This window comes from Podarcis vaucheri (assembly GCF_965113315.1).
Source record: "Podarcis vaucheri genome assembly, chromosome: 13".
In the NCBI taxonomy this organism is placed as follows: domain Eukaryota; kingdom Metazoa; phylum Chordata; class Lepidosauria; order Squamata; family Lacertidae; genus Podarcis; species Podarcis vaucheri.
Window position 1 is genome coordinate 12,791,167 of NC_138751.1, and position 22,396 is coordinate 12,813,562.

The 22,396-nt window shown below is 48.9% G+C and overlaps 1 protein-coding gene across 3 annotated transcripts in view; it reads left to right on the top strand.

Moving 5' to 3' along the window:
* Positions 1 to 2,666: 2,666 nt before the first annotated feature.
* The window catches only part of LOC309516828 (ubiquitin carboxyl-terminal hydrolase CYLD-like), a 28,470-nt gene continuing 8,740 nt past the window's right edge, over positions 2,667 to 22,396 (top strand). The window contains exons 1-7 of one of the 3 annotated variants that reach the window (XM_082195769.1): positions 2,667 to 2,768; positions 6,492 to 6,953; positions 7,770 to 8,099; positions 9,185 to 9,290; positions 12,388 to 12,779; positions 13,587 to 13,755; positions 22,079 to 22,223. In XM_082195769.1, coding sequence (XP_082051895.1) covers positions 6,525 to 6,953; positions 7,770 to 8,099; positions 9,185 to 9,290; positions 12,388 to 12,779; positions 13,587 to 13,755; positions 22,079 to 22,223 — 1,571 coding nt within the window. In that variant the 5' untranslated portion in view covers positions 2,667 to 2,768; positions 6,492 to 6,524. Of the gene's footprint in view, positions 2,769 to 2,929; positions 3,088 to 6,491; positions 6,954 to 7,769; positions 8,100 to 9,184; positions 9,291 to 12,387; positions 12,780 to 13,586; positions 13,756 to 22,078; positions 22,224 to 22,396 lie in introns of those variants that run through there. The other 2 variants (XM_082195768.1, XM_082195770.1) reach the window with 2 other exon arrangements.

Genomic DNA, 22,396 nt, shown 5'->3' on the forward strand with positions numbered 1-22,396 from the left:
CAGAGCAATGGGAGCTCACTCCATCACAGGGATTTGAACCACCGATCTTCTGATCGGCAAGTCCTAGGCTCTGTGGTTTAACCCACAGCGCCACCAGCGTCCCTTCATGATGTGCTAGAATAGAGTTAATTCTGAGCAGGATGTTCTAAGGAATTTTTCATTTTAAAAATTGGGACAGAAGAAGAAAGGGGAAAGGTGGATGGGAGGGAGGGGGGTATTGAAGAAAACAAGGCGCCACCCCCCCACCCGCCTCTGAATATTGACCTGCACACTTGCTGCCTCCTGATGGAAGGAATAGTTGCTGTTTCCGTATAAAACAGCATCAAACGCACACGCTTAAGCGAAGGAGTGGCTAAGCAAGGTTGAAGAAACAAAAGAGAATTTATCTGCTGGAACTCCAAATTGCTGTTTTCTTTTTCTTTTCCAGATGATCTTTATTGAATTTTTAGTTACATACTGTACATACACATACATTATATTTCACATTTGTTCTTGCTCTCCCGAGCTGACTTCCCTCCTTCCTTCTTCTGGCTTTTTTGTGTCCTCTTTGACTTTTCGCATTGTCTTTGTCCATTTTCCATAAGATTGTTCTTCTTCATTTTTTCCATTAAATGTCCGTAAACAAATAAATCTTTCTATATATTCAAATTCTTGCTGTCTGTTTACGGTATATTCATTTACAAATATTGTTCAATAATAATCCTAATGTACATTTTTAATTCATTTTGATATTATTATCCAGTAAATTTCTTGTATTTTCCCGTTATGAGATATTATTTTAATTCTACTGGTTTCCCTATTTCACATCATCTTCTCTATGTATAACATAAATTTTCCCCATTCTTTTTAATATGTTTCATCCCCCTGATGTTGAATTTTTGCTGTTAATTTGGCTATTTCTGCGTACTCCATAACCTTGTACTGCCATTCTTCTATTGTATGCTATTTTTGCTGTTTCCATACCTAAGCTAGCAATAGCCTCGCCGCCGTTGTTGTGTATAAGAATAGTTTCTGGTCATTCTTTTCAGTGTCTTTTCCCACCATTCCCAGCAGAAATGACACTGTTTTTTTTCAAAAACGTATACTTAAAAATCTTCTTTAATTCGTTATATATATTTTCCCAATACGTTTTCACTATGTCACAAGTCCACCACATGTGGAAGAAATTGCTGTTTTCAATTAGAACCGGGTAAGCAGTTAGCCTTAGCACCAGCCTGGAAACGACAGGTGAAATACAATGAAATTTTCTAGCTTTCCAGATTCCTTAACCTGAGGAGTACATGTAACAGAAAGTTACATGTTCTAAGTAGTTTTGAACTACAGCTCCCATCATCGCTGACTTTTGGCCCTGTTGGCTGGGAAGAAGATATTAGTGAGTGCAACGGTGGAACAAAAGCAACAAATCTCCTTTTTATAAATGTAAGTTTTTTTTTTATACATATAAAAATTAAAGCTTGAAAAACAAAGAATAAACAGTATCTAGTATCTGAAGAAGTGCGCATGCACACGAAAGCTTATACCAAGAACAAACTTAGTTGGTCTCTAAGGTGCTACTGGACAATTTTTTAATTATTGTTTTTATATATTTCAAAGAAAAAACAATATATAAAAATAGTTAGCATCAAGTATCAAGCATTTTTAAACAGAAAACTGAGAGAAAATAAAGAAAGAAGGAAAAAAATATATACAAGCTATATATAGACCTATGCAAAATATTTCCTCCAAAACCAATGAATCTTCCGCTTATGTTCAGATTTTACTGCACTTAACAATTCACTACAGCAACTAGTAGTTGCGGGTGGCGCTGTGGGCTAAAGCCTCAGCGCCTAGGGCTTGCCGATCGAAAGGTCGGCGGTTCGAATCCCCGCGGCGGGGTGCGCTCCCGCTGCTCGGTCCCAGCGCCTGCCAACCTAGCAGTTCGAAAGCACCCCCGGGGGCAAGTAGATAAATAGGTACCGCTTACCAGCGGGAAGGTAAACGGCGTTCCGTGTGCGGCTCTGGCTCGCCAGAGCAGCGTTGTCACGCTGGCCACGTGACCCGGAAGTGTCTCCGGACAGCGCTGGCCCCCGGCCAATAGATGTGAGATGGGCGCACAAACCCCAGAGTCTGTCAAGACTGGCCCATACGGGCAGGGGTACCTTTACCTTTACCTTTACAGCAACTAGTGGTAGTAAAAATAGGTCCTGGGACTAAACTGAGGTTGCCAACTAAACAGAAGGTGGATAGGATGGCTAAGCTTGCCTGCTGCTGCCCATTTAACCAAGATTTTATCAAAACAGCACCAGCCAGTTGAGGTTGGCATGATGAACTGTAAATTTATACAAACTGCCGGGTGATGATGACTTGTCTCCCACCAGTTGTGATTATAATTCTAAACTGTTTTTAATGCTGTCTTTTGCTGTAAGCCGCCCTGGAACTTTCTGATGAAAGGCGGGAGGCAAGTCATCATTATCCGGCATTTTCCATATATAGCAGGGTACAGAGGTGATGTTAAAGCTACTTTCAGCCTCAGCTAAGCTCCACCCACCCCCAACATCATTCATCTCTCTCTCCTTCCTCGTTTACATCTGCTTCTAGTCCTCCCCAATCTGCGCTCCGATTGGTCGCCTTTCCCTTTCGCGTCGCTTCCCATTGGCTCTCACCTTCCGCCCCTTTAAAAGTAGAGGCAACTTCCTTAAACGTGGTTCCAACATCAGTAGGGGGAAATCTTGTTGCATGCGCTTGAAAAAGTTAAGTCACCGCCTCCAGGTAGGAGCTGAAGGGGAGAGGTGAGTTTGCATTTGGGGCAGCCTTTGACTTGCTGATTTTTTTTTTGCACATAGGCGAGAATCTGCTTATCTATACGTTTGCTTGTTTGTTTTTAAATGCTAACTTGTTTCGGAAAGCGAATAGTTCCTTTTTGTTTCCCTTTTGAAACCTGTAAGAGGCTCACCAGGTCGGGGTGTGTCTGCGCTCGTGGGTCAGTGTCAGCCAGAGGCTTAGCCGTGATGGGAACGTCTTGGGATGTGAGGAAGGCATCTGAGCACGTGCAGAGTGTCTCCCAGGGCTCTCTGATCGGGACATTCCACAGCGGGTGCTGAATGCAAGGTAGTCCTCGGGGGTGATTTTTAATTAGGCCTAAAGCCTGACAACCTTTGCATTCTTTCAGAAATTAAGAAATATGCATGCATGGAGGAATAACACGGTGGCTAAGAACTTCGAGGGCCATGCGATTGCCAACTGACCAGACAAAAGCCAACATGGCTTGCTCCTGTTCCAGTTTGGTGCAGAGCTTACAGCCAAGTAAAGTTTTTTTGGGGGGGACAAAGTTGATGAGCCTTGTGAATCTTTAGATTCAAGCTGTTGTTAAAAGGGGTGGTTTCTAAAGTTTGCAATCCTGTGGCGGAAGGAAGGAAACAGGGTGTTGACAGGGAAATTCCTGAGTTTGACTAATTTTTTTCTTGGGGCATTTATTTCCTCTTCCTCTCTTTCTATTTTACTTTATCTGTGGGTTAGAAAAGCCTGCAATTTAATTCTAAAGGCGCAGGGGAGTGAAAAATATTAGTCCTCTGTGCATATATTTTGTTTATATTAGCATTTGCATACCAAGTTATATCTTATTTGCATATACTGGATCCAGTATGGCAACAAGTGTAGGCCAATACCCTGGTTCAATTAAAGGTGTTCCAGCTTTAAGGTATGTTTGAACACAGAAAGTGGTAGAGAGAAGACCCCTCCAAATGTTGTTTTGATTGCAAGTTTATGATTATTTGTGCTCATGATGCTAATGGGGAAGTCACATGCCTCCCAGCTTTCAATACTGTTTGTGCTTGGGTCATTCACGCTGCTTCGGTTCTAATCTGGAGGGCACAAGGTTGGGGAAGGCTGGTGCTTCAGGAAAACTGGTCCTAAACCAGAAAAGCAAAGGTCACATCCACAGCATACGACTTCCCCAAATGTATCATGGGAACTGTAGTTTACACTTCACAGGGCTGCAATTCCCAGCTTCCTTAACAAACTGCATTGGGGGGGGGGTATCCATATGCTATAAAGGTTTGGTGTGGATGTGAGCAAAGGGTGGGTGGTGTCTCTGTGTGTATGCCGTTGGTAATTTGCAAGGTTCCTGGGCGTTTTTATACACCCAGAGCCCAGCAATCTGGAGCCAGTGTGGTATAGTGGTTAGAGTGTTGGACGATGACCTGAGAGGACCAGGGTTTGAATCCCCACTCGGGCATGAAGTTCTCTGGGTGGCCGTGGCCCAGTCATGATCTCTCAGCCTAACCTCACAGGGCTGTTGTGAGGATAAACTGAAAAGCGGGAACCGCGTACAGTGGTACCTCGGGTTACAGACGCTTCAGGTTACAGACTCCGCTAACCCAGAAATAGTACCTCGGTTTAAGAACTTTGCTTCAGGATGAGAACAGAAATCGTGCTCCAGCGGCGCAGTGGCAGCAGGAGACCCCATTAGCTAAAGTGGTGCTTCAGGTTAAGAACAGTTTCAGGTTAAGAACGAATCTCCAGAACGAATTAAGTACTTAACCTGAGGTACCACTGTATATCCCCTTGAGTTCCTTGGTGGGTGGAAGGTGTATGTAAAATGTAATAAAATAAATAAATCTAAACATACACTTACTCAGATGTAAGTCCCACTGAAAACAGTGCACAACAGAATGAGTGAATAGATGCTGTGGTTTTTAGGGACGGCCCCCAAATGGTGTGGATTTGATTTAAATCAAATTGATTTAAGTCACTAGTCAGTAACACTTGATTAAAATCATTTCTTTTTTACAGAAAGACTCATTCTTGCTGGTATAATCTTAATATTTACAACCAGCTGAAGGTTTCATTTTTGGAATAATAAATTTTCAGAGTAGTTTTTACAGTTAAATCAAAAATTACTGATTTTGTTATGCTATTAGAAATACATAGATAATTATGAAATTATTGTGAGGTATAGTAAGTTAACTCTTTATATTTGGGCAACTTTTCTGCTGCACTTTTTGGGAAGGAGAAAAATAATCACTTCTTTAGTAGCAATTTATTTAACTAAACCAATAACATTATAGCATATGTATCCATGCTTGTTAACTGATGTGGTCAAACAATTTTTTAAAAACAACAACATTTAGACGGAGTTTTAGCACACATGAAAAACTAAAAACAAACCCTTATTTCCTGATGATACTGTAACTTAAATAGAAAACTATCTTTGGAAAGATTTTTCCTCCAAAAGCATTTTATTTAAAAAATCCAATTTAAATTTTAAAAAATCCAATTTAAATTTTAAAAAATCCAATTTAAATTTTAAAAAATCCAATTTAAATTTTAAAAAATCCAATTTAAATTTTAAAAAATCTGATTTTTTGAATTTTTAAAAAATCATTGATTTTTAGCCACCCTGGGGTGGATAATGGGGGTAAAAATACTCCCATTTCAAATGGCCACTACATTGAACCTAGGGCTGTTTTGAGTATGTCTCCCTTCCCCAGCTCCAAAACCAGAGTACTGTAGTTTGTTGGCTTTAGGGGCCCCCTTGAAGATTCCTTATATAGGTACATTGGAAGTTGTCTCCTACCGAGTCAGACGGTTGGTCCACCTCACTCAGTATTGTCTGGCAGCAGCTCTCCAGGTTTTCAGATGGGGAAGGGTCTGTTCCAACCCTACCTAGAGTTTTTGGGGAACTGGTCTTCTAAGCCTGTACTTCTGAAAGCCTTGCAGTTGCTTAATAATAATAATAATAATAATAATAATTTTTTATTTATACCCCACCCTTCCCGGTTCAAAAAACCAGGCTCAGGGCAGCTAACAACAAATTTAAAACACTTAATTGGTGCAACAAAAAACAGCATAAAATACCATGTGAAACATGAATAACAATACATTCAGAATTCAAAAATCAGTTTAGGGGGAAAATGCATCCAATAAACATTAGATGATCACCAGGGCTAGCTGGCTAAATGAGTCCTATTTGGGCCAGCGAGGAGACCAGGGGAGAATTAGCTGTGGGATTCCAGAGCGGGTAATCTTTTGATTCTTTCTGTGTGTGTTTGTGTGCAATGCAAAAAATCACAATGTGGGGAAAACCGTGAAGCCAGCCAATGCCTCTACATAGCTCCATCCTTATTTCAGACATTGTGATATATCGGTATAATGCGATAATAATAGTAATAATAACAATAATTTTATTATTTATACCCCGCCCATCTGGCTGGGTTTCCTCAGCCTCTCTGGGTCGCTCCCAACAGAATATTAATAATAATAAATGATAAAACCTCAAACATTAAAAACATATCCTAAGCAGGGAAGCTTCAGATGTCTTCTAAAAGTCAGATAGTTGTTTATTTCCTTGACATCTGATGGGAGGGCGTTCCACAGGGCGGGCAATGTTTATCTGGTGATATATCGCAGTGTTGAAAACCAGATATCGCCCAGCCCTGCTCACGGCAAGAATGTCAGAAATAGAGGGAATAGTCCATAAACTGTCTTGTTCCTTTTTCTTTCTCCTCACACAGGCAATTGATTTGTCTCTCACCTCTGCAGCAGCAATGAAGCCCCGGCAACTCTTAATTGCTGTGAAAAGTTTTGCAGGGCCCAGCAAGGCAGGGCGGGAGGTCAAGGTGGCCAGAGGCAGCCTGCTATGCCAAGAGGATGGCCGTGGGGCATCGCCAGACGGAACTTTCTGGGTCAGGGTCATGGATACGGAGAAAGTGGTTCTGCTGCCTCCACGGGTAGCCGTGGAACTGACCGGCGCCTGTTCTGGACTCTTGGAAGCTGTGACCAATGGGGATGAGCGCCTTGCTCTGTTCAAGAAGGAGCAGTTGATGCAGCGGCTCAGCGCCCTCCGGGAGGGAGACCAAGTCAGGGTCCAGATCACTTCCGCCTCCGGGAAGAAAGTTCGAGGCATCATTCGATACCGTGGGCCCATAGACAAGAGCAAGCACAATACCAGCATCATCTTTGGCGTTGAGCTTGTGGTGAGTTGGTGGGAAGGGCATCTTCTGTGGAGTCCGTTAGCAGGTTTGTTTTTGCAAAAAAAAAAAATCTCTGTGCAGAATACCGTATTTTTCGCTGTATAAGATGCACCAGACCACAAGTTTTTGGAGGAGAAAACAAGAAAAAAAATATTCTGAATCTCAGAAGCCAGAACAGCAAGAGGGATCGCTGCGCAGTGAAAGCAGCAATCCCTCTTGCTGTTCTGGCTTCTGTGATAGCTGCACAGCCTGCATTCACTCCATAAGACGCACACACATTTCCCCTTACTTTCAAGCAGGGAAAAAGTGAGTCTTATAGAATAAAAAATACGGTATATTCTCTTCTTAGCACACAGGTTTTTCGTTCCTTCTTCCAAGGAAGATAAGACCTGTATACACACACACGGGCACCACAATTTTATCTTCCCATCTGTTTCTTGGCCCACATTGTCCTAATTTATTTCAACGTTGAACTCAATGGGCAAAATATAATTGCAAAAAACAACAAACACAAAAAGGATTTCACATGCATAGCTTCAACCTGCATAGCTCTTTCTCTCACACAAGGAAAGGAAAATGGTGTAGGGAACCCTGATGGAATTATATTGAAGAAAGTATGTGTTCAGAGCATTGGACCGAGACTGGGGAGACCCGGGTTCAAATCCTTCTTTGGCCACACAGTTCACTTTGTGATATTGGGCCAGTTGTGGTCTGTTGTCCTAGCCTACCGCACAGGGCTGTGGTGAGGATAAAACAGGGGTGGGGAGAAATAAAGGAGGGAGCGCCTTTGAGATGAGCCCTGTTCCTTGACTTTTGTAGGGCTCAGCAGCCGGGAAGGGTTTCACCGACGGCACTTTCAAAGGCCACAAGTTCTTTTCCTGCCGGGAGAACTGCGGAGTCTTTGTCCCTGTCAACCGGATTGAGCCGGATGACTTGCCCGAAGGCAGCCCACCAGCGCCCTCGAGAGGCAGCATCCGGGAATGCACGCGTATCCAGCTGACGACAGGAGATCCCTTGTCGACTCCGGAACTGGAGATTGGGGACCGTGTTTTCTTCAAGATGGATGACAGCACCCCCACTGGCACGGTGGTCTACTGCGACTACCTCCCCAAGAAACAGGAGACTGGGGTGTTCGTGGGGATACACTTGGTAAGGAGGGGTCAACCCTTCTCTACTGCCCTCTGCTGGGAGGCAGAAAGAGCAATGGGGGAGGGTTCAGGCTGAAGGAACCCACTCTCCATACTGCAAGCAATATTTCATCTCACACCCATTTTGAGTACTAGAGCCCCCAAGGTGAGTTAAAAGTCAGGGGTGATGGGCATTGTGGCCTTATAAATGCTGTTGGTTAGTTATTCCCATGTTAATGCCGGCCAACATGCTTTAAATCTCCTGGTGCTTCAGGAAATATGTTTAGCGATGGCTTCTTGTGTCTCGTCCGCCCCTGAGTCCTGGCTCAGTGAGAGAGCATCTGTTTTGCATGCAGAAAATCCATGGTTCAATTCCCGGCATCTTCCGGAATTCTTGAGAAGCACTGCCAGTCAGTTCAGACAATACTGAGCTAGATGAACCAGTTGTTCTGGTTCAGTATTAATGGATTGATTTAGCACAGTGGCTCCCAATCGGTGCTCCATGGATCCCAGGTCAACTGCATAACCCACCCAGGGGGGTCCGTGGCACCGTTCACATAACAAAAACTACCACAGAAATATCGACATTGTCAAATGTAGGGGGTCCATGGCTTGGCTTTTGAAAAAACAGAGTTTCTCACAGATTTAGAGCATTTGTACCCTGCTGTTCAACCCCAAAAGGCTCCCAGAGCAGCTTACGTGCCGTCAGAACAAGACAGGCCTCACCCACAGGCAAAACATGGCACACAAGGGAAAGGAGGCAGGAAAGGAAGAGGAAGACTTCAGTAAGGCAGATTCTTGGGGTCCCTCAATTCCCCACCCTGGCCTCCACGCCTCACTCCAACCTACTGTTCTGGATATGCCGAATGTGGGCTCCAGGTTTTGAAGGCCCAAGACACTCTCCATGGATTCACCTAGCTAGCCCTTCCGTAAGTCTGCCTCCTCGCGGCAGCAAGCCTGGGGGGCTTTCTGCTAGGTGTGGGCCCTTTGCAGATACTGGCAATGTCCGCCTTGGTGCCCACACCAGGCTTGCCATGTGGTGATTAGGGGATGGGGATGAACAGCCAGTCCAGAGACCCTAGACTCTCTTTTACTGTCTCATTCTAGGATAAACCAGTCGGGTCCTGGGATGGCCTCTTCAGAAACCGTGTCCTGTGCCATATCCCATCTCCTGAATATGGGATGCTCCTGCCCATCTCTAAAGTACACAAAGGTGAGTTGTACAATAATGAAAGTATTCGGGATGCCGTCTGGTTTTTTTGTTTGTTTTTTATGTAGCAGGTCTGAGGGACCTATATCAATCCAAGGGCCTCATTTCCACCTGTGCAAACTTCTGGAGGCTGCATAAAAAGGGCCCAGGAATGGTCCATCTGGTCTGGTGCTCTTCTCAGATACTTATGGGAAACCTGGAAACCGGACTCCTGGAAACAGCAGCGTCCTCCACACTTGTGAATCCCATCAGTTAGTATTCATAGAACTGACCACAAAGGTCATCAAAACCAACTCCATGTAATGCAGGAATCTTTTGCCCAACATGGGGCTTGAACGCACAACCCTGAAATTAAGGGTCTCCTGCTCTGCTGACTGAGGTTATCCCAGCATACTGTGGGGTTTATGATTTAACCCGTCATAACCCTCTGCCAAGTGGGTCCAGTAATGGTTGCCCAATGGGCACTAGTCCAGCAGAGTTGCCAGGTAGCAAAGACTCTGTGTGGGTGGAATGCCAGAGCACAGATGGAAAACAATTAATCCACACGACAGACCAGCAGTCAGACATAATGAGTTTTAGATCGGCTTTTACAGCTTAATTGATTGCAGTACAGTGGTACCTTGGATTAAGAGCTTAATTCGTTCTGGAGGTCCGTTCTTAACCTGAAACTGTTCTTAACCTGAAGCACCGCTTTAGCTAATGGGGCCTCCTGCTGCCGCCGCGCCTCTGCTGCACAATGTCTGTTCTCATCCTGAAGCAAAGTTCTTAACCCGAGGTACTATTTCTGGGTTAGTGGAGTCTGTAACCTGAAGTGTCTGCAACCCGAGGTACCACTGTATATACAAGGTTCCTAAACGTTTCCTTGGAGAAAGGCACACTTGGAGAGAATTACTATCTCTCTCTCCCAAAAGAACCACAGCCCATCAAGAGTGTCCTTGCTTTTGCACAGCTTCACTGATCCACTGCTACTCAACGATCTTACTGATCCACTCTTCAGCTAGTCACAAACCTCTTCCAGAACATAAGTTTCACTTTTCAGTCCCAGAGAAGCTGCACATGCACTTCATTCCAGTGACCTTGCTTCTCTTGGGAACTTGCTTCACACAGAGACTAAACATAGATAACAATCTCTAGGCAGTTTAATGGAAGACAAGGCTGTCAAATGTTTGTGGCTGCCACTACCACTTACAGCAGTTTAGCCATACGAATAAATCCCACTGGTGGTTAGGGCGAGAGGCAAATGTGGGCAGGCCAGTGAACCTTAATTTTACCTTTGCGTAGCAAGCTGGTTTCTACATATGCTCAAAAACCCCGCCCTATCCTCCGTCCGGAAAAGAAAGAGGCATAATCGGAGTTCAAGGACAAATTCCAGCCAGGCAAAGGCATTGAACAGGAGTGCAGATTGGGACCAGTGAGGGCAGAGTTTCAAGAGCCAAATAGAGGAGCCCTGAGGTTTCCCCCTCCTCCTCCTCCTCCCCCTCCTCCTCCTCCTCCTTCTTCATTAGCAGGCGCATGTAACTACTTGGCTGGCTACAGAGGGATTAAGAAAGGATTTTAAGTAATATTAATAATAATAATAATAATAATAATAATAATTTTTTATTTATACCCCGCCCTCCCCAGCCAAGGCCGGGCTCAGAGCGGCTTACAAGCAATAATAAAAACAAGATGAGTGATTACAACTTAAAAATAAAAATAAAATACAACATTAAAATAATGGAACATTAAAATATTAAAATGAAGCCTCATTGCAGGAGAAGGAAAAGAAAAAAGAAAAAGGGGGGCGGAGGGAATCAAATTGGCTCCAATCCAAAGGCCAGGCGGAACAACTCTGTCTTACAGGCCCTGCGGAAAGAAATCAGATCCTGCAAGGCCCTGGTCTCATTAGACAGAGCGTTCCACCAAGTTGGGGCCAGTGCTGAAAAGGCCCTGGCTCTGGTTGAAGCCAATCTAACTTCCTTAGGGCCTGGGACCACTAGGGTGTTGTTATTTATGGACCTTGAGGCTCTCCGTGGGGCATACCAGGCGAGGCGGTCCCGTAGGTACGAGGGTCCTAGGCCGTGAAGGGCTGTAAAGGTCAGAAGCAGCACCTTAAATCTGACCCTGTACTCCACCGGGAGCCAGTGCAGCTTGAAAAGCACTGGATGAATATGCTCCCATGGCAGAGACCCCGTGAGGAGCCTCGCTGCAGCATTCTGCACCCGCTGGAGTTTCTGGGACAGCTTCAAGGGCAGCCCCGCGTAGAGCGAATTACAGTAGTCAAGCCTGGAGATGACTGTCGCGTGGATCACTGTGGCCAGGTCGGGGCGGGAAAGGTAAGGGACCAACTGCTTGATGCGGCGAAGGTGGAACATTTGTCCCTGCATACATATTTCTAGAACCGAAATACAGATCGCATCTCATTTATTTTTGACATTCGCGTTATCTATATAGGAAAAAAAGCGCGGGAACTGGCGAGGGGGGGGGGGAGAGGACCGGCCTCCCCTCCCCCTCTCGCTCTCGCCTCAGCACTCACCCCCCGCAAAGCTTCACTTTTTGTCAACTTTTCACAATAATAATAGTAGTAATAAATATAATAATAATGAAAAATGTCAGGTAGTCAAATTCCATGACATTTTGATGACAAACATCATTTTTAAAAGTATATATTGCTACCCAGCCAATAGTAAAGCAAAGGTATAGCTTTACATGGGGCTTTTTGGCAGCTGGAAGTCACAGGAACTCAGTAAAGCTGTGTGTACACCACTTGAAATTAACCAATGACAGTTAAATTTTATGAATTTTATGCAAATCCAGATGGTTCTCTGTGTTTTTCCACAATTCTGCTTCTAGCTAGTGAGAGGGACCAGGCGATGAGACCAGCCGCCTCCCCTTTTCCTGTCGGCCTTCAAAATTTTTCCTATGCATTGCCAATTGCACACCCTTAAGGGCTAGAAACTTGCTCAGGTTTCCCTGCCCATCTGTTTTAAAGTTGAGATTCTCTCCTGAACTTCAGAACTGCACACTTGGGAGGGTTTGTGGCCAAATTGGAAGCATATTTTTAGGCTTGAGGTGCTGGATTATCTAATATGCTGTTGTTTTTCTCTCTCCCTCTCTAAAGAACAAGCTGACAGAATCCCTGAGACTTTGCCCAGCAATTCCTCTTCACCCACCTCAGATGAATTTGAAGATTGCCCGTCCCCCTCATCCATCAAGTATCCCCCCAAACTGGAAGAGTGCTCACCCAAGGAGCCCCTAAGCTTGGCTGCTTCCAGAGAACTGGGGGACCACAAGACGAAAGACTTGGGAGTTTTGAAGAAGAAGAAAAATGGGGAGGAGGAGGAAGATGATGATGAGGAGGATGACAAAGAAGAAGAGGAGGACAAGCAGTATAGCCACCACCTCTTGGAGATCAATTCCGTGGTGGAGGTGAACGATCCGCCGATCTACGGGGTGATCCGATGGATCGGGGAGCCCCCTGATGAGGATGAAGCTATTGCTGGGCTAGAGCTGGTGAGAAGAAGGGTGTGGCAGTCTGGGGTGTGTGCCACCTGAATCACGTGCTCATTTTGTTGCACACAATGGCTTCACTATAAAATCTGTGCAGTGAATTTCCAAAGGCTCTACCAAAAATAGTTATCTTTCGCTTGCGGGGGCAGAATGCTAGTCCGTCATCTGTTTGATGTTGAGCTGCCTAGTTGCAAGTCTCTCTTGGGGTGAACTATTGGGAATCGTTAATTTAATCTCGGAAGCTTCACATTTCGTTTTGCTCAGTTACTCTCCTTCCCTTTGGAAATGGCCAAAAGCCACGAATTTACACACTTCCTGCATCCAGCAAGGCCAGCCAGCCAAACAAACAGTGCTTCAGCACTGGAAGATTGAACCATTGCAGTAATGGATTAAGGCTCTGCCAATTGCTCAGAAGTGCAGGTGGGCAGAGTACTGTTGTGCTTATGTCCAATTTTCAGACTTCCCATATGCATTCGATCAGCCACAGAATGCTGGATTGGACCCTGGCCTGATCCAGCAGGCTTATCTTATGTTTTATGTGAAATGCGCTTGAACTTAAATCTCGCAGCACTGTTATTTCCCCTCTGTGGTACTCATTTACTACCTGTTGAGGTGCGATGAGTCTTGTCTTGCTATCCCAGCTGGTATGTAAAGATGGCGTGTGCCATCGCAAGCTGAAGGGTTCAGGTCATAAAATCGTAGAACTGTAGAGTTGGCAGGAACCCAAAGGTTCATCTACCCACCTGCCCCCCCAGTGCAGGAGCCACAGCTGCAGGATCTTGTTAAGGTTGGGCCTTGTATGTTTTCCAGGAGGAGCCACTGCCTTCGGGATGCACGGATGGCCAGTACAGAGGGACCCGCTACTTCCACTGCCAACCCAACAAAGCACTCTTCGTCAAGCTGCGGCACTGTCGTCCCGACTCACGTTTCGGCTCTCTGCAGAATCTGGAGAACCCTGTTTTGCGTTGCAACCCCTTGGGTATGGCGTAGATCATTATAAATATGTTTATCTCCCATCTTTCCTCTAGGGAGGAGCATGTGATTATCCCTTTTCCCCATTTTATCCTCACAAAACCCCTGTGAGGTGGATTAGGCTGAGAGGTGGTGACTGGCTGAAGGTCACCCAGTGAGCTCCGTGGCTGAGTGGAGATTTGAACCCCAGTCTTCCTAGTACAGTCGTACCTCCGTTTACGTAACCCTCTGGTTACATAAACTTCGGGATCCGCACGCAGCAAACCCGGAAGTATTTTACCGGGTTTTGCCGTGCGCGCATGCGCAGAAGCGGTCCTCAGGTTGCAGAAACCTCGGGAACCAACCAGACCTCTGGAACGGATCCCGTCTGCAACCGGAGGTACCACTGTACAGCTCTTCTTTTTTTGATTTTTTTTTTATTTTTACAAGTATAAAATTATAACAATATAATCATAAACATCCAAATTTATAGATTACTGTCAGGGGTTCAGAAGCAGAGACGCAGAGAAGGGTGGAAACAGAGAGCGAGGGGGAGGAAGCCGAAGGGAGAATGAGTGATGATGACGACCCGAGATCTCCAAGCCTAAGCAGTGAGTCAGAGGACTCCCAAAAGGGAGCCCCAGTGAGCAGAGCAAGGGGGGGATCCGGGGGGACACCCCAGGAGGAAGGGAACAGAGGAGATTCAGAGAGCAGCAGCTGGAAGTCGGGACCCACGCTCATAACTGAGGGCGGCAGCAGCTGGAAGTCGGGACCCACGCTCAAGACTGAGAGCAGCAGGGAGGAAGGTAGCCAGGCATCGGGTTCCGGAGGCTGTCAGCAGGAGGGAGGGCACGAGTCAGGGGTGGTCACGCCCTCCTCAGAGAGCGAGGCAACGGTTAAGAGGAAAGTAGAGAGTTGGGCGCGCGCGCCAAGTTCAAATGCAGCGGAAGCTGGAGCAGTAAGCAGCCCGGAGAGTGAGCCAGGTCCTAAAGCCCGCCGCAAGGAGGCAGAAGGATCAGGGGGGTCAGCGTCAGAGGAGAGTAGAAGGGAGGAGGCCCAGGGGGGCAGAAGGACCCAGAGACGTAGGGAGAGGCGAAGGAGGTGGAGCAAGGCTAGGGTATTAAGCTGGTGTGCAAGAGGCGGGGACTCAGACGGGTCTTCGCCGACCTAGAGCAGAAGGTGTAGAGCTGCACGCTGCAGTTCGGAAATGAAACCTGTAACTCAATAAAGACTCTTTTAAAGTGGACGCTGTGTGGCGTGGTCCTATGTGAGCTGGGACCTGGTAGCAGCTCTGACAGTAAGACCCGTCTCCTCAAAGCTTCAGAAACCTGAAACCTCGCAGCGGGAGCAGAAGCCGCTAGGGGAGGAAGAGGGGTGTCTGTAAGCGAGCTCACAAAGGTTAGCAAGATGACGGAAGAACAGAGGATCTCCGCGCTGCAAGAGGCAGTGACCCAGTTGTCCTCAGAGGTATTGGCTTCCAAGAAACGGGAGGAGGAGACTACAGCCGCCTACAGAGACCTACACGCCAGGTTTGAAATGCTTGTTAAGCAAGGGCAACCGGGACCCAGACCGGAGGGCGTGGGATTGGCACGGAGAGCAGGAGGGCTTGTGGCTCACTTCGATGGGACTTTGCAACAGTACCCTAATTTTAGAGCAGACGTAATGTGCGCACTGCAACTGCTGGCAAAAGACTTTAGAGATGAGGAAGAGAAGGTGGGGTTCATATTGTCCCATTTGCATGGGGATGCCAAAGCCTGGCTGCGCAATTTGTGGAGGGATAAAGATCCGGCGCTTCAGAATGCAGATGCCTTTATCAAAGCGATGGATGCGTGTTTTTTGTCTACTATTGATGTGGATCTTGCCAGACGGGAGATTCATGGACTAAAACAAGGGAGGGCGAGCGTCCGGCAGTATCACGCCCGATTTTTTGCGCTGGTCAGTGCTTTAGAATGGGATCGGGATTCGCCCCCTGTCAGAGACCTCTTCTGGGAGGGTCTAAGTTCAGCGGTTAAGGATGAAATTGCAAGGGGGGAGAGGCCCCGAAGCACGCAGGAGGTGGTCCAAAGGGCGCTGACTGTGGGGGTGAGGCTGGAAGAACGTCCATGGTGCAGAGATGAAGGACGTGGAGGGCGCGAAGCAGCGAGAAGTTTCTCTTTCGTTCCGAGGGAAGCAGCGCGTGCGCAATCCACACCTCCGCCAGGAGGGGGAGGGGAACCGATGGAGGTTGGAGGTGCAAGGGCTCAGTCAGCAGCCAGAGCCCTAGCACCGGCAGCAGTGAAAGCGAAGCCTCCTAGAGGGAACAGGAAGTGTTACATCTGCGAGGATCCAGGCCATTTGGCGAAGGAGTGTCCCCGGAGGCTCCACAAGCACACTGCAGCCTCAGCAATGGTGACTGCAGCAACGCAGCAAGGAGAACCACAGCAGGGAAACGACAATGTCTGGCTGGAGACGGAGGCACTGGGGCCCAGCCAGACGCATCTGTGAAGCAGTCCCCAGCAATCTTGCAACCCACGGATCCCCTCCCACCCAAACCAGTAGTGCAGCTCACAGCATCTCTCCAGCTACCCGACGGCGTCACTATCGAAGTGCCGCTTTCTGTGGATTCTGGAAGCAACGCAGACTTTATAGCGCAGAGCTTTGTGGAGCAGCACGCTATACAGCTATTGCCTGCCACTCTGCCCCTGCAAGTCGTCACAGTGGATGGCAGAGAGTTGCTAGGGGGGCAGGTGGTGAAGCAGACGCCACCGATGGTGATGCGCCTTGGCAACCACAGGGAAGTCATCAGTTTTAATGTCACCCAACTGTCGGACACGCCCATTGTGTTGGGCATGAGTTGGCTGGACAGGCACAGTCCGACACTGGCTTGGTACCAGAGACAACTGATCTTCGGCTCCTCTTATTGCGCAGAACACTGCATCCTGCCCCGACGGGAGGGAGAGGAGGAGGAATCACAACTGCAGTTGGGAACGTTGCAAGCGGTCCCCCACAAATACGCGAGCTTTTTGGAGGTCTTCTGCGAGAAGGAGGCGGACAAGCTACCCCCTCACCGGCCATATGACTGCAAGATTGACCTCCTACCGGGGGCGACGCTGCCGAAGGGGCGGCTATACTCCATGTCTGAAGATGAAATGCAGGAACTCAAACAGTTCATCGAGCATAATCTGGAGCGTGGCTTCATCAGAGAGTCCAAGGCAGTGGGGGGCAGTCCCGTTTTCTTCGTGAAAAAGAAAGACACGCCCCAAAAAAGACTGGTTGTGGACTACCGCCTTTTGAACCAGATGACCAAACCGTCTGATTACCCCATGCCCAGGATTGACGACCTCCTCGCGACGGTGCGCAAGGGACGCGTGTTCACCAAGTTGGACCTGCGAGGGGCGTACAATCTCATCCGCATGCGGGAGGGCGATGAGTGGAAGACGGCCATGTTCACACCGCTGGGCACCTACGAATACAGAGTTATGCCCTTTGGATTACAAAATGGCTCTCACTGTTTTCAAGCTTTTATGCATCACGTGTTGGAGGGACTCCTCTACAAGACATGCGTCTGCTTCCTGGATGACATCCTGATTTTCTCTGACTCGCAGCAAGCTCACGACCGAGACGTGAGGGAGGTGCTCAGCAGGTTGCAACAACATAGACTGTACGCCAAGCTGGAGAAGTGCCAGTTCGACACGACGGAGGTGGATTTCCTGGGATACAAGTTGTCGGACAAGGGGATAGCCATGGACAGCACCAAGGTTCGTGCGGTATTGGATTGGAAAAGCCCGCGCAACCGGAAGGAGGTCCAGCGGTTTGTCGGCTTCGCCAACTTCTATCGCAAGTTTATCAAGGGGTTCGCGATGCAGACGGCAGCAATTACGGACACGCTCAGCTCCAAAAAAAAGAAATTCATCTGGACGGAGCAGGCGGAACAGTCCTTTCAAGCGCTCAAGCATCTCTTCGCATCGGAGAAGCAACTGCTGCATATCGACCCCAGTAAACCGTTGAGGGTAGAGACAGACGCGTCAGACAGAGCCGTGGGAGCTGTCCTGCTGCAGCGAGACCCGCAGGGGGTGTGGCGGCCGGGAGCGTTCTACTCCAGAAAGCTCAGCAAGTCGGAGCAGAACTACACCATCTGGGACAGGGAGTTGCTGGCCATTCATGCAGCTTTCAAGGCGTGGAGGCACTTCCTAATCGGCGCCAAGCACACGGTGCAGGTCTGCACGGACCACAAGAATCTGGAGCACTGGCGCACGGCTCAGTTCCTGAACCAGAGGCAGATACGTTGGGCGGAGTTCTTTGCTGACTTCAATTTCCGAATAGAGTACGTCCCAGGCGACACCAACATCATGGCGGATGCACTGTCCCGAAAACCGCAATACCTAGAAGAGGTGACGCCAGCGGCGGCCATGCACATCTTCGCACCGACGGCGTGGGCGTGTGCCTCAGCTACAGTAGACCTGGATGCGGTGCGACGTGCATTGCGGGACGACTCATTCGCGCAAGACAAGATGGCGGAACTGCTCAGAGGCACGGCTACCACGGACGAGTTCCAGGTGCGGGACGGCTTGCTCCTACGCAAAGGGGCTGTCTATGTACCAGGTGACGACCTTCGCGCCAAGGTACTGCAACAGTTGCACGACGCACCCACGGCCGGTCACTTTGGCACAGAGAAAACGATGGAATTAGTCGCGAGAGACTTCTGGTGGCCCAGGCTGAGAGGAGAGGTCGCGGACTACGTCGCGAGATGCGACACCTGCCAGAGGGCCAAGCCGGTACACAGACCACCGGCGGGACTGTTAGAACCGCTGCAAACACCGTTTGAACCGTGGGAGAGGGTGGCCCTGGACTTTGTGACGGATTTACCCAACTCGAGAGGCAAGACAGCTGTGCTAGTGGTGGTGGACTTGTTCACCAAGATGGCACATTTCATTCCGTGTGCGAAGGTGGCCACGGCGGAACAAACCGCCAAACTGTTCATAGATCACGTGTTCAAAGTGCATGGCCTGCCACGGTCTATCCTGTCCGACCGAGGACGCCAGTTCATCTCGTCTTTCTGGCAGAAGCTGATGGGTTTTCTAAATGTCAAGGTCAATCTGGCATCAGCAAGACACCCGCAGACCAACGGGCAAGCAGAGAGGGTCAATGCCATCATGCAGCAGTACCTGAGATGCTATGCCAATCAACAGCCTGCGACGTGGGTGGATTACCTGCCGCTAGCCGAGTTCGCTTACAACAACACGAAGCACGTGTCCACAGGAGTGACGCCGTTCTTTGCCAACAATGGGAGGAATCCCAGAACCTTCCCGGGACTGGAGAGAGTGGGGGAAGGAGAACCACAGACGGCGGACGCGTTCGCGTCAGAGCTGCAGGCGGTCCACGATCAACTCAGACGGCAGCTGGAGCTAGCTAAGCACGCCTACAAGGTGCAAGCTGACAAGCACAGGCGGGTGGGCGAAGTGATCCAAGTGGGAGACTGGGTCTGGTTGGCAGCCCACGCAGTGCCGACCAGGTCGCTTGCCAAGAAGAAGTTGGGGCACAAGCAGATCGGTCCGTACCAAGTCGAAGCGCAGATCAACCCGGTAGCCTTCCGACTGGCGCTGCCGGAGGGTTCCAGAATGCATCCGGTGTTCCACAGGTCGGTGCTCACTCCCTACAAGGCACCTCACAGGTTCCAGGAGCCAGGGACGGCGCCAAGTCCGCTCCGGGAACGGACGGAGACGCGGGAGGTGAAGCACCAGGACCACATCAACGAGGTCACGGAGATTTTGGACTCCAGATGGGGGGAAGAGGGAGTCGAATACCTCTTAGCCAGAGAGGGCACCCGGGCCAGCGCCAATAGCTGGGTACCAGACTACGCTTTGGAGGAACCCCTGCTCAAGGACGAGTTTCATGCCCTCTTCCCACACAAACCCATGCCAGCGAGCTTCTTCGACGACTGGTTGTTCACACCCACACTTTCTTCCAGCACGTTCCATGGATTCGACTCAGAAGGGGAACCCGCACGGAGCACCCGTTCCCCAGAAGGTTCACCGGCAGGTTCGGCATCAGGCAACTCGTATTGGTGGGACGATCGACCAGAGGAGCGATGGCGCAGGAAGTGGCTGGAGATGCCAGGTCGAGCGACCGACGCAGAGACTGACATGGACGTGTTCGGGGAGGACCTCGGGTTCGAGCACGGCGGTACAGAGATGGAAGAGCAACAAGTCAACGTCGACGACCGCGAGGGGGAAGACTCGGAGGTCTTCAGTTGGCGGCCACCCACGGGGAGCGACCTGTATCCAGCATTCCCTCCCATGATGATGGAGCGCCCAGCACCCACACCTGACAGCGGGGAGGGGGGAAGGGGGGGCTTCGAGGGGGGGATGGATGTCAGGGGTTCAGAAGCAGAGACGCAGAGAAGGGTGGAAACAGAGAGCGAGGGGGAGGAAGCCGAAGGGAGAATGAGTGATGATGACGACCCGAGATCTCCAAGCCTAAGCAGTGAGTCAGAGGACTCCCAAAAGGGAGCCCCAGTGAGCAGAGCAAGGGGGGGATCCGGGGGGACACCCCAGGAGGAAGGGAACAGAGGAGATTCAGAGAGCAGCAGCTGGAAGTCGGGACCCACGCTCATAACTGAGGGCGGCAGCAGCTGGAAGTCGGGACCCACGCTCAAGACTGAGAGCAGCAGGGAGGAAGGTAGCCAGGCATCGGGTTCCGGAGGCTGTCAGCAGGAGGGAGGGCACGAGTCAGGGGTGGTCACGCCCTCCTCAGAGAGCGAGGCAACGGTTAAGAGGAAAGTAGAGAGTTGGGCACGCGCGCCAAGTTCAAATGCAGCGGAAGCTGGAGCAGTAAGCAGCCCGGAGAGTGAGCCAGGTCCTAAAGCCCGCCGCAAGGAGGCAGAAGGATCAGGGGGGTCAGCGTCAGAGGAGAGTAGAAGGGAGGAGGCCCAGGGGGGCAGAAGGACCCAGAGACGTAGGGAGAGGCGAAGGAGGTGGAGCAAGGCTAGGGTATTAAGCTGGTGTGCAAGAGGCGGGGACTCAGACGGGTCTTCGCCGACCTAGAGCAGAAGGTGTAGAGCTGCACGCTGCAGTTCGGAAATGAAACCTGTAACTCAATAAAGACTCTTTTAAAGTGGACGCTGTGTGGCGTGGTCCTATGTGAGCTGGGACCTGGTAGCAGCTCTGACAATTACAGTAGTACCTTGGTTCTCAAACTTAATCCGTTCTGGAAGTCCGTTCCATAACCAAAGCGTTCTAAAACCAAGGCACGCTTTCCCATAGAAAGTGATGCAAAATGAATTAATCCATTTCAGATTTTTAAAAAACCTAAAACAGCGATTTAACACGAATTTTACTGTCTAACGAGACCATTGATCCATAAAATGAAAGCGATAATCAATGTACTGTACTATAAAATAAATAAGATAGTATTGTAGATGATAAAAATTAAAATAATTGCTTTTTCTTACCTGCACTGCTTTTCTCCATTTCCAGAGTCACACAATCAATCAATCAGTAGCTGAACTGGGTTCCCCACAAAAACAAAATTAACTGGAAAAGCTTTAAAAACCAAAACGCAAAATAAATAGCAAAAACAGAAGCGCCAAACTTAATCCATTCTGGAAGTCCGTTTGACTTCCAAAATGTTCAAAAACCAAGGCGCAGCTTCTTATTGGTGCAGGTGCCCTGGAAACAATAGCTGACAGCCGCATCAGATGTTCAGCTTCTGAAAAATGTTCGAAAACCTCTACACTGCTCTGCCAGTGTATGAGGGAAGGACCATAGATCAGTGGTAGAGCATCTGCTTCCCAAGGTTCAGCCCTCGGCATCTCCAGATTGGGCTGAGAAAGAAATTCTGGAGAACCACTACCAAACTTGGCCCTCCAGATGTTTTGGGACTACAATTCCCATCATCCCTGACCACTGGTCGTGCTAGCTAGGGATGATGGCAGTTGTAGTCCCAAAACATCTGGAGGTCCAGGTTTGGCCATGCCTGGTGTAGACCAATGTTGGGTCTCCAGCTGTTGTTGGACTACAATTCCCATCACCCCTGACCCGCTGGCCTTGCTAGCTAGGGATGATGGGAGTTGTAGTCCAACAACAGGTTTGGGAAACACTGGTGTAGACAATGAACTAAATGGCCCTATGGAGTGACTTGGTGTCATGCAGCTTCCCATGTGTACACAGTGATTTCATCCTAGGGGGTGGAGGAGAAAGACCGACCCGTCTTCCCTGTCACGTCTAACAGCTCACTGGGAACCCCAGAGGCATCTCCATTGCCTATAAAGCACAAGGTCAAATCCGTGAGCAACCAAGCGAAGGGGTAAAGCAAGACGCCAGGAGGAGGTGTTGTTCCTCACCTGTTCTCCCTCTCTCCCCATCCTCCCGAAGACTTCCGTGGGTACGCCAGCAGCAGAGTGGAAGAGGACACGCCACCGCCACCGCTAGGTGACCAAGGCATGGAGCATCTCTCAGGATGGAAGAAGGGGATCCAAGGTCACTGCAACTCCTGCTACTTGGATGCCACTCTCTTCTGGTAAGGTTGCAGCAGGCAGGTGACGTGATGCAGGGACCAAGAAGTTTGCTTCCTAAGACTGGAGCAGGTGGAAGCTCTGAACAGATCTTGGAGGAGGAGAGGGAAGGGAAATTCCTTGTGTAAACAGGATGACTGTTGGATATCACCCCACAAAAATTATTTCATGTAGATAC